We start from the raw sequence: 12,383 nt of genomic DNA on the forward strand, positions 1-12,383 counted from the left end.
TGGGAAATTCATCCTGTGGTAAATTTAGACTATAAAAGCACCACCTTTACCACATAGTTGTCAGTGTTGCACTTCACAGGGGACTTTGAGGACACTAGAAAACACTTGGTTATTTCTAATATACAAGTACCTTATAACTTTTTTTTTAATTTCTAAATGCATTGTAAATTAATATTTAATTTATAAAATTATTTTTAGCTCATTCATTTTAATTTTTTGAAAATTTTTCTCCTATCTGGTGATTTACACTTTCTTGTACAAAAAATATTTCTTCTCATTGTGCTTGCAGTGTTTTCTTTCCAGGCATACAACAAGTGTTTACTGTATATGTGTAAATAACACTAATAATATTTGGAATAATCTGGAAATGTGATGGCTTTGAATAATACAACACTGCATTCCGATATTAACTCTTCTATGAAAAAAAGTGAGAGAATATTAATAGTGCAAGTGTTAGTGATGGTCTTCCTCTATATCAACTCTCTCCTCATTTTCACCTTCTTCAAAGAGGCAACCTTCTACACCAACACACGTTACATTTTCTTTGCTCACACCCTGATTTGTGACTGTGTTTTCCTTTTCATATCTGACCTTCTGCTTGTACTGGTCTACTTCCAAATCCCAATGCCTGCTGGACTGTGCGTCATTATCTGCGTGGTAATGATCATTCTGACTTTCGCTACACCGCTCACCCTGACGGCCATGAGTGTGGAGCGCTACGTGGCCATCTGTATGCCTCTGAGACATGCTGAGATCTCTACTCCTCACCGAGCTCTGTACGGCATCCTGGTCATCCACGCTTTCAGTGTCCTCCAGTCATTTGTTGTTCTTCCAATCTTTGTAGCTTCAGTCCCACTCAGGTTCTACATCACATACAGGATTTGCAGCGTGGAAATGCTCATAGTGAACAGCTGGCAAAGTCACCTCAAGTCTGCAGCCTCGCAGTTCTACTTTCTCATCATGAGCAGCACCATCATCTTCACCTACATCAAAATCTTGAATGCTGCAAAAATGGCCTCAACGGATAGAAAGAAGAAATCCACCTCCAAATGCCTCAAAACTGTTATTCTTCATGGTTTTCAGCTTGTGCTCAGCTTGTTCCTGCTGTGGTGCCCTTTCATAGAAATAGCTGTGCTTGAAATTAATCTGGAGCTGTTTGTAAACCTCAGGTATTTTGATTATATTGCTTTCATTCTTGCACCTAAATGTCTTAACCCCCTGATATATGGTTTGCGGGATGATCACTTTTACATTGTTTTGAAACATTATGCTTTTTGTGGGTTAAATAAGAAAATACATCCCAAGTTTATTGATCAATAGTCTTTCAAAATTTAAGACAAAATAATGTAAAAATATTTAGCTATGTATCATAAAATTATAACTGTTAAAAACTACATCCAGTGACACCTGAACTGAACCATGTTATTAAAAATCAATGCTGGATTATACTATTGGTATGTATTATGTTTTTACAAATTTTTTTAATTAACAGGGGAAATTGCTATGCTGACTTTTATACAATTATTGTTGGTTCTACCGATATCTGTCTACAGGCATTTATTGATTAAATATTTTAATATTCACAATTAATACACTCTGATACCTTATAAGGAAACTGAAAAATAATTTGTTGCAATCATATGATTTCAGATGTTATTCATTCTGTGCAAGAAGGCAGGAGTGGGTACTTCCATGATAAACCATTTGAATACCAAATAATTATTAGAGCCACAGCTACCAATTTGTTTTAACAAATAAATAATAATTCCTGAATATCTTGAAATATTCTGAGGAATGATACTTATACCATTATTTATGAATGTCAGTGTATTTTAATTGGTCTAATGGAATAAACATTAACAAAATGAACTCAAAAGGAAGAAACATTTTCAGTTGTTAGACTGAAGATAGTAACGTGTTCACATGAAATGGTATAGAGCTGTATACTGCAATACCGGCTGCCTGTACATTATCCCGCTTATTACCCGGCTACTTGCCACATAAGGAAAAAAACTGGACATGAATTTGAAACATTTTATTGGCATATTTGTTTTAAATTAACATTTTTAAACGGTAATCTTTGTTGGCGCGGAGGGATTTTAAACATACAAGTAGTACCGGCAATGCGTTATTACTTTGGAGCGGTTATTATTTGAAAAGAACTAACCTACAAATGTCTCAACTGACCAATCAGAATCAAGCATTCCAGAGAGCCGTGTAATAAGTGAGAATAAACATCTGATCAGGAGAAAGCGGCTGAACACAGTGTGTAGAGCCTAACATTTTGTTTCTAAAGGATACATGGAGGTAGTAAATCACAAACTATAGCATGACCAGATAATCTGTGTGGATGAATGTATGCAGAGCTTTCGATTTTCAATATGAAGAAATATGGGTTACACAATAGATAGAATTTTGGGGGGAGGAGCGGCCGGGGGGGCCCCGACTGTAGGTTTTGGGGCCCCTATAAAATGCTTGGCCTCCGGAATCTGCCAGGGTATCCATGTCCCTCCGATGGCCCTGAATGTATATATGGATGGATGGGTTCACAGTAAAACTTGTGCTTTATCACCCAAGTTATACAGTACCAGACCTTAATTTTATTTTCTCATCCAACCTTTAGAGTCCCTGTGTGGGGAAAAAGCACTGAAGTTTCACAGACTATTATTCATACTGACCATTGAACTTTATCTAGTTTAATTACATCATTAAACCTGCTATGCCGATATTATTACCTCATATTAAAACTATTTATATTGTCATGGTTACCCTCCGTTGTATAATAAACAAAAGCTTTTTCTGTTTTACTTTTTTGTATATGATACTTACAATCAACAAATGGTGTAACTGATCTTACTTGAGAGACACCTATGAAAAAAGGGTTAATTGTGACTTTATCATTAATCAGTGTTTCATTTTTTGCGGCTATCACTTGCTTTTTCTTCACCATACAGTCCGCAGTTTCTTTCTACCCACATTTGAAGATTTGGCTATGATGGTGATACTTTATTTGCTATTTCTTCAAGTACAGATACGTAATAATTCTTTAGTTCTCACATATCCCATGTTGCTCTCCTATGAGACTCACAAGGACACATACAGGTGAAGGTTTAGGGCCTAAAAGTGTTGTGATTATAAACTTATAAACATGTTCTAAATGGTTCTGAATATTTGTAAGTGTTCTGAGTTCTGGGTTTTTTGGATGGACTCTGAATTAAGTAGTCTCTGAGTAAATACTGGGTAAACATCGTCCTGTGGGTGCATGCTGGCCTCCTCAAGCTCTTTCTAGTGGCCGCTCAAGGCGGGCAGGTTCAGCGCCAGAGGAGGAATGATGGTCAGTGAGGCAGGCAGGGCAGTAGCTAGACATTCTGAGCCCCCTGACAAAATGTCATCTTGGGCCCCCCTGCCCCTTTATATCGCATAATTATATATATTCAAGGGACCCTGTAAAGTGATGGGCCTCCTGAATCTGTCAGGGTATCCATGCCCCATCGACGCCCCTGGAGACAGGTAAGGCAATTCTGTGCTTAGATGGAAGAGCAGAGTGGATGAGCAAGAATATCTAGGAGCTGTGACAATTTGTCAAGGTATAATAAAGAAGTGGATGGCGGTAGGCAAACATACCAGAGCTGCAGTCTCACATCTCCTTCCTTTGTTAGGGCTGTTCCAGGAGGTCTCTCCCCGCTCGGCTAATTAGCCAATTCTGCTTTGCCTTCTAATCACATGCCATGATGTAATGCTTACAAATGGCGATGTCATCGTCCCTTTTCATTCCTCAGGGAATCTGAAATGTACTTTCTGCTCATGTGCAGTATCATCACCTTCTCCTGTGGAGTAGTCTGTGATACCCCGCCTCCTCCTCTCTCCTACATGGTGCAGCAAGGTCACTTACAGCACTTACAACATCTTAATTAATCAATAGATTACTAGAACATAAAGAAGTGTCACAGCTTTTGGCTATTCTTGCCCCCCTCCCCCTGCTTTTAAATTTGTGGCATCTTTTCAAACCATTTCCTTGGTCTAATCAATGACAATCTAAAAAATCCACCCAACGTAAGCAGATTATTAAGAGGACATGTTGGAGAGAAAACCCTGCATCAACAAGGTGTTCTTACACCCTTGAAGTTTGAAATACCACTCTTAAGTTATCTGAAATGCTTGATGAGTGATTCTTAACCTGAGGCAGAACTTCTCTCTTTAAATTCTCTGTTTAGAACAGACCGAGGCCCACTGTCATAGAATCCATACACACAATTTGGTTAAATTGCAGCAGGCATTGCTACTACTCGTGGTATTTTCAAGAAACGCACTGAGATCTTCCCTGAGAAGATTGTCACTACTATCTAGCTTCCGTCTGGAAGAGCCCTGGTCTGGGATTCAGCCCTATGGCATCAGAAGAGCCCAGTCTTGTCATCACAGTCTGCCATCACAACAGTTCTGTGCGCACTTCAAGAGTATGTTTGATCATGCAGCAGACAGAAAGAACATAGAGCACCAATTGTGCAAACAGTGGAGACTCAGTGGATGATGCCTTGAACATCCCCTAGGAACAGGTTGAACAATCCAGCCCTGTTAACGATATACCGCAGAGGATTGAATACATTACCTTTAGATGATATCTACATAATTGGCATATGGCAAAATCTACAGTGAAACATTGCAATGAACGATAAGATTGGGGGGAGGGGGGCTCATCCTGTAGAAAATATATACATTTTTCATATAGATTCTTTTACACTTTTTGAATGACATAGATTACTAATTAGAGGACTGTTTGGCTGAACAGCCCTCACACCTGGATTTGAATAGCTTTAGGTTACCCCAGAAACCTGCATACACACTGGCACTTTGTGGATATGATTGCCCACCCCTGCTGTATGGAGTAACCTATGCACCTTCATTTTTTTCAATTATTTATGAATGAGATTTTTAAAAATGGTCCCCGCAATGTCAAAATAACAGGTTTTTATCAACTAATTCATTATGTAATATAAACATTATCCTCACACAGACACACACACACACACACAATGGAAACCTTCCTCTGTATGACTAAGAAAAATAAGCTTCCTGTGTATCAGGCAGTGCAATGATGCAGGAAATTTTGGCTGCACCAGTTGTAACCATGTGATCGTATATTTGGCGTGAAAGTCAACCAGAACCACACTTTAGCACCAAAGTCTGGACTGAGGCCCCGTTTACACTGCAGGTCTTGATGCCTAATTCCGATTTGTTGCCTATATCCGATTTTTTGGACCGTCTGTTTACACGGTCTTTTTAATTGTGACCCATATCCGATTCGTGTGTTTACACTTGCTATAATTTCACGCATGCTCAACGGGGGGTTTTGCACGACACCGTAGCCAAGACGGACGAACGCGAAATTTGTTTTATGATAGCTTTGCGATGTATGCGAAGTTCGCCGAACAACATCACGATTTTGAGGCGAAGGAGGAGGAAAAGGGCCATCATTGCAGCCGAAATATCCTCGAAAACAGATTTGTTTCTGTAGGAACCTTTAATTTTATCCTGAACGGATTCTTCTCCCCACAGGGTGAGAAGGTAGGCTATTTCAGGCGCCGACCACTGCCCTACACTTTCCTCCTCCATGTTTCGTGTGTTTCTTGAATGTTACGCTTCCACACGTACTTCCCACGTACTTTTCACGTACGCTTCACGTACGCAGTTTAATGACGTACAGAACGCAATGCCTCAGAAAATCCGATCTGCCTGTTTACATTACAGTCGCATTGGCCCATATCTGATTTATATCTGATTTATTTCCACATATGAATGAGGCCTGAAACCGATCTCGAAATATCCGAATGCATGCGTTTTTTTCCCGTTTACACTGTCACAGAACAGATCCGATCTGTGTCACATATGAGCAAAAAATCGGAATTAGGTCGCATTTAACAGACAGTGTAAACGGGGCCTTAGAGGCTGCTGCAACTTAATGCACCGCCATCTTGAGCAAACCCTGTGCTAAGATGAACATGGTAATGCACCTGATGCACCCACCCACTCAAGGGGACATCTTGCGTCCCAGAACACCATAGAGAAGATCTGGAATTGGTTCCAATGGCCAGGAATGGAAACCAAGGCATGGAACTTTTGCCAGTGGTCTGCCATGTGCCAGAAGATGTCACCACAGCCAGTACCCCGATCCTTCTGGTCTCACTTCTTATCAGTGAGGTGCCTTTTGAGCAGGTAGGCATGGAGCTTGTGGGGTCAGTCCTTGGGCTATGAGTATATCTTGATACTGGTAGACTACACCACCCATTACCCTGAAACCATTCCCCTAAGAAAGAAAACCTCAAAGGCTATTGTTGACGAGCTTTTCCTCGTGACCACACGGGTTAGAATCCTGCAAAGACCTGCTTATGAACCAGAGTACCATCTTTGTCGCCCAGCTGCTCCAAGTAAAATAGCTGCGGACTTTGATTTACCATCCTCAGACAGATGGCCTCATAGAAGGTTTAATCAAACCCTCAAAAGAATGACGGCACAAAATGATGTTGGGCTCAACTGAGATCTCATGATCCAAGATGTGATGTTTGCCTCCACACCAGTTGAGCTCCTCTTTGGACAAAGACTACATGAGCCAATCAACATGGCCGAGGCATAGAAAACCAAAACATTGCCCCTCTGATCAGGAATAGAACATAAGCAGGAGATGGGGGAGAGAATCCAGAGAGTGCTAGTGGTGAAGGTGCATATGGCAGAAGCCCAGCAAGCTCAGCAGCGGCTGTGCAATTGGCTTGACCAACCCCATGAGTTCCAGCCAGATGAGTGAGTTTTGGTCCTAGCAACTAACACTAACTGCAAATTTCTTGCCACTTTGTGCTGGCTGTGCATTGTGGAGAATATGATGGGACCAGTGAATTACAAGGTCAGCCAACCAGGACAGTAACAGGAAGAACAAATCTGGTCCAACCCAGGGTCCAACCTGTTTCTGTAATAGAGCCATTTCCAACTGTGTTGCATTTACTGTTTGAACAGTTAGATGCTGGTTGCTTGTATTAGTTCAATGTGAGGGATTGTAAGTTCACACTGTCTTGTTACATTATATTTTTTTATATCAATAATTGCTATTCATGTTCTGGCATTTGACCAAGCCAGAAAGCTAAATATCAGCTGTAAAATGACAGGCTAAGCAACAGCTATATCTTATATAAACAGAAAATGGGTGTCCTTTCTAAATGAAACTAGGTGTGTTATGTGCAATCTAAAAATCAGGTCAAAACAGTTGGGGTACATCTGCTGTCACATAGTCAAAATTTATTTCCACACCTTCAGTATTTCAACTGCTTCTAAGTTGAAAATGACAATATAAACTAACCAGCCAGAACATTAAAACCACCTTATTAATATTGGCAGGTACTGACCACTGCATACCAGGAACACCCTACAAGACCTGCTCTTTCAAAGATGCTCTGATTCAGTTGTCTAGCCATCACAATTCAGCCCTTGTCAAAGTCGCTCAGATCCTTACGCTTGGCCATTTTTCCAGCTTCCAATACATCAACTTCAAGAAATGACAAAACACTTGCCTAATATATAATGAGCCACTTGACAGGTGCCATTGCAATGAGATAATCAGTGTTATTCACTTCACCTGTCAATGGTTTTAATGTTATGGCTGATCAGTGTAAGCTTTCCAGTTCCAAGCCTGAGGATATGATGTGTATATTTATTCCATCCATCTTCAAACCACATACCCAGTACATTATTTCAGTGTGGTCACATTCAAAACCCAAGCAACACAACAAACCATAACAATTCAGAATGTGTATGTGACAAAGAGTGATCATATCACTGCTGGGCCCTGCTGCAAGCCCCTTAACCCAGAATAATGGCTGACCCTGCACTCTGACCCCAAGATTTGCTCTTACCTGTATGTGTCTGTGTGTGTCCCATGGGAGAGTAAGATAGGTTATGCAAAGACGGCATTCTATTCTACTGTAGGTCTACAAAGTATGAAATATAGTCAGAAAAGCAGGAAATAGAAAAACATGTGGTGTTGTACTGGGGTTTGCAACCTTTTGATGTATGTGGATTGGTCTACGTCATGCAAAAACTTCGCAAACTGGTAAAATTGCCAGGGGGTTCCAGTGGAGCATTTCCATTTTATCTCGATGTGAAGAGTACATGCCAACGTGAGTGGTCATAAAAAGATAACATCTCACCCTTTCTCAAATCCCCCAGTGTTCTGCTGCCTGCTGGAATCCTGGCCACGGAACAGTCCCAGTCTGATCCATGGACTGGGGATTGGGAAGCCCTAGGTGTATATGTAAAAAAATAATTAAGGCAATAAAAATGATGCTTTACAGAGACTGACACAAGTGAAAATGTCCATACAAATCTTAACATTATTGTCACAAAATGTTGGTCTTGCTTTAATGAAATGTCTCAAAGTTTACATAAAGTGTCATTGTGTGCCGTAAGTAAAAGCTAATGAGTTCAGTTTCAAACAAGATTTAAAATGCTCTGATTATTTAGAAAACAAACATTTTGAATAGGTTCAGAGGTCAGAGGTATTGTTCTGCTTTTGAATGCATTCATTATCTTAATCACTCAGGTCTCTTGTTCATTCTGGGTGGCCGTGAGGAATCCAGTTCCAGCCTGTTGTGGCAGAAGTCCGCTGAGAGATCCAGTTTGCCTAGCAAAAGTGCAAACACTCTGATGTAACAAGGCACTGCACAAGGCTCAACTGTTAATAATTAATGTGCCTATTATGTGTGTGTCTCTAACTGTACTCTAGAGATCTCTGGTTATGCCTATTTACGAGGCGCACAGAACAAGGACAAAGTTTACAGACAACTTGTCAATGCCAAAATCCATCCTTTGTGGTTTTTAAACAGTGAGTCAAACACGCCACCAAATTAACAATGGTGCTCACAGAAAAGTCTTTTGAGAGCTGATGCCCTCCCCATTTCTTTAAATCTGAAATAAAATTGCTGTGTGAATTTGACAAATGTTCCAGATAATTGTTAATTGATAATAGTTAATATATCTTAAATGCATTGTGCATCAGAGAGAACTTAAAAACTCACAAAGAAGCTGTTAACTCAAAAACACCACAGCCCATCAGCATCAGTAAAACTCAGTCAATGTACGATACAGTCCAAAATTGCTCAAAATGCTTTCTTAACTTACACATTTTTTTAAAAGAACTAGATGTGTCTATGAATAACCTAGTTATGAATAATTTGATTTTGGGATAACAATAATAACAATAAAACTAACAACAACTGAACAATAATAATAATAATAATAATTATTATTATTATTATTATTATAGATACTTCATTGATTCCTGGGGGGAAATTCTCTTTTTGCCTCCCCCATTATGCTCTCTATAGATGACAGCAAGCTGCCTACAAAGGAGTGGTGACCAGGGAACTGGTGGTTAAGGGCCTTGCTCAAGGACCAGCAGACATGATGAGGTCAGGCCTGAACCAGTGACCTGTTCTGATTACAGGCACAGAGGCTTAGCCCACTGAGTAAGACACTGCCGCCCCAGGTTTTTGCTCCTTGTTTTCTCAATAGGGAATAAAGCACTATCCACAAAAAATAAGATGTGCCCTGGTCTGAAGAAGAAAACAGTTTTCCATACTTATGCAAACCATGTTACAGTATATAACTAAACAAGTAATAAAAAGTGAAGCAGATTAATATCTTTTTCATCTATCTTTTCATTGACCTTTTCAATATCAATATTTCTCAATATTAAAATAGTTCAAAGGTGAGTTGATCCATAGGTAGATCATTAGGTACTCATAGTAAACTGCAATGATGAAAGCTATCCATTATGACAATAGCATGAAATTAATTTTCCCTCTTGAGGAATAAAGAACACAAACAATTTGTGCGTACTTTCAAAGCCTTTCCTCCAGTGGGAAGAATTCCAGGCAACGATTCTCTGGCATAACCATATAAAATTTGACCCACCACCTTTTCACCATCCCATAGTTCATTGTGAGTGGTTCAGTGAGGTAAGTTTGGCTTTTCAGTTCCATTATATGCTGTATGTCAGAGGTTTGGATAACATGAGATTTGCTTCATGACAGATATTTAAGTTATTAGTGCAACTGTCTATTAGCAATACCTATTAAATATTTATGTTATTGACAGTTATAGTTACAAATGTTACAAAAAAAATTATTATAGCGAAAAGACAATTTAAAATTAAAGGAACTTTTAAGAAATTATTATATTCATTATGCTTAGAATACTTTTAAAAAAATGGGAAGTTACAAACTGGGCCAATTCGTAATTATTTACTTCACACAATAATGTTGGTGAAACATATACTGTATGTAAGGTCTATTGACTGATGTGCCTCTCATTTTGTTTCATTTCAGAGCTCCGGAAGCCTCCTGTAAATAATGCAGAATGAAACAGGCATTCTGGGCAATATGACTATGAACAGGAGCGTGTCAGTGACACTGAAGATATGCTCTGTAATTCCTTTCTTAAGCATATTCTTCTATTACATCATCGTGATGCTACACACCTTTGCATCAAACCGGCACTTCTGGGACAGCTCACGCTACATCCTCTTTGTCTACATGCTGATCAATGACACACTACAGCTTTCCCTCTCCATGATACTCTTCTTCTTTGTGTATGCTGGCTTGCAAATCTCCTTTGGCTCATGCATCCCCCTCCTCTTCCTCTCCACTACTACCTTCCAGAACACCCCGCTCATCCTGGCTGCCATGTCCCTGGAGCGCTACGTGGCCATCTTTTACCCCCTACAACAGCCCGCAGCGTGGCAGGCAGACCGCATCTGGGTCATCATGCTGGCCCTGTGGCTGACCAGCTGCATCCTCCCTACCATTGACTTATCCCTGAGCCGGCTACAGCCTGACTTGGGCAACTTCTCCAGGATGGTGATCTGCAGAGCACTCATTCTTAACTCGTCTCCAGTTCAGATGTTACTCAAAATGGTGCTTAACAGGATGTTATTTGCGCTAGTGGCCATCATCATTCTGTTCACCTACATCAGGATCCTCTTTGAGACACGGCGGATGCGGCAGGACTGGGCGTCTGTCAGAAAGGCGATGCACACAGTGCTGCTGCACGGACTCCAGCTGCTGCTCTGCATGGTGTCCTTCACCCAGCCCTTGGCTGAGAACTTCATCGTAGTGTATGTCAGCTGGCTGCGCGAGCACATCCCCTTCTTCAACTTCTTCTGCATCATTCTTCTGCCGCGTTTCCTGAGCCCCCTCATTTACGGCCTGCGTGACAACATCCTGAGACGGCACATTAAGGGCGCTGTCTTCTGCTGCTCTGCTAGTGTTCACCCCATGACAACAAGAAAACACTTTTTGAAATGAGATTAATAAATTGTTTACATTAGTTCTGTTTCTCACAATAAAGGCATTCGTGCTTTGATAAAGGTGCACTAAAAATTCTCAATATGCAATTAAATCTGATTTAATGGAATATAACTAAAACAATGTTGCACCAGTTTAATTTTTGATTATATGGTGTTGAAATACTGTAAGACAAGGGACCAATTATCATCCTTTCTTATCTGTGACCCAGTGGCAGCTGGTGGACTTTCAAGCAGTTGAAGCACATTTTAGGGAATCCTGGGTGTTGTACTGCCCTGCTGTTTAAATCTGAGTCTCTCCTCGTAAGGAAAATTATCAAATGGCTTCCCTAAAATCAGGTCAACAATATTAGCAGTGTCTGCCATTATGCACGGCTAGCTAGCAGGCTGGCTAGTTCCTGCCCCCCCACCCCCACATCCATGACCTAGTTTGAAATAAACAAACAGACTTTACTAACCTACTAAGAAGTAAACCTTACAAACGAAACAAAGGCCAAACTCAAGAATCCTCTATTTATATTTTTATTTACAATATGATATGTAGAAATGAAAATCGAAAATAAAATGAAAAGACCAGATTGATTGTTTAAAATGCAGTGGATAATACAATACAGTCAGAAATTAAAACATAAATGATTTTCAAGACTGTGATGCCATTACACAATAATGCTATCTTTAATAATGATATGTGTGATAAAATAATATTTGCTCACCATGCAATGTACAGTTATTATTACATGATACGGCAGGAATGAGTCTAATAGGTTTCTGTGTCCATGTGCTTTGAGTCCTGGTAGGTTCCTGCCCATTCAAATTTTTACTAGCTAGACCATTACGTTTCATCCATTATTTTCAAATATAAAGTCATTTGTTTTATACATCTTACCATAAGGGCAAAAAGTTTGAGACGAGGAAGTGTAAAGGAGGAAGTGTTTAATTTCAGAAACCAACATTTGCTTAATAAACGCCTCATGAAGTCAACCTGAAAACCCTGGTATTAGGATGGTCCAAAGAAAACCTTTTTTCAGATTTTCATGGA

The 12,383-nt window shown here is 40.0% G+C and overlaps 2 protein-coding genes across 2 annotated transcripts; both read left to right on the plus strand.

Moving 5' to 3' along the window:
* Positions 1-372: 372 nt before the first annotated feature.
* LOC111856813 (odorant receptor 131-2-like) lies at positions 373-1,320 on the plus strand. The gene has a single exon (XM_023837069.2). The coding sequence runs from the start codon at positions 373-375 to the stop codon at positions 1,318-1,320; it is 948 nt and encodes a 315-aa protein (XP_023692837.2).
* Positions 1,321-10,391: 9,071 nt separating this feature from the next.
* or95a1 (odorant receptor, family 95, subfamily A, member 1) lies at positions 10,392-11,345 on the plus strand. Its single transcript, XM_023837070.2, has one exon. It carries the CDS (start codon positions 10,392-10,394, stop codon positions 11,343-11,345), a length of 954 nt encoding a protein of 317 aa, XP_023692838.2.
* The last annotated feature ends 1,038 nt before the right edge of the window (positions 11,346-12,383 follow it).

Source organism: Paramormyrops kingsleyae, chromosome 17 (assembly GCF_048594095.1).
Source record: "Paramormyrops kingsleyae isolate MSU_618 chromosome 17, PKINGS_0.4, whole genome shotgun sequence".
NCBI lineage: Eukaryota > Metazoa > Chordata > Actinopteri > Osteoglossiformes > Mormyridae > Paramormyrops > Paramormyrops kingsleyae.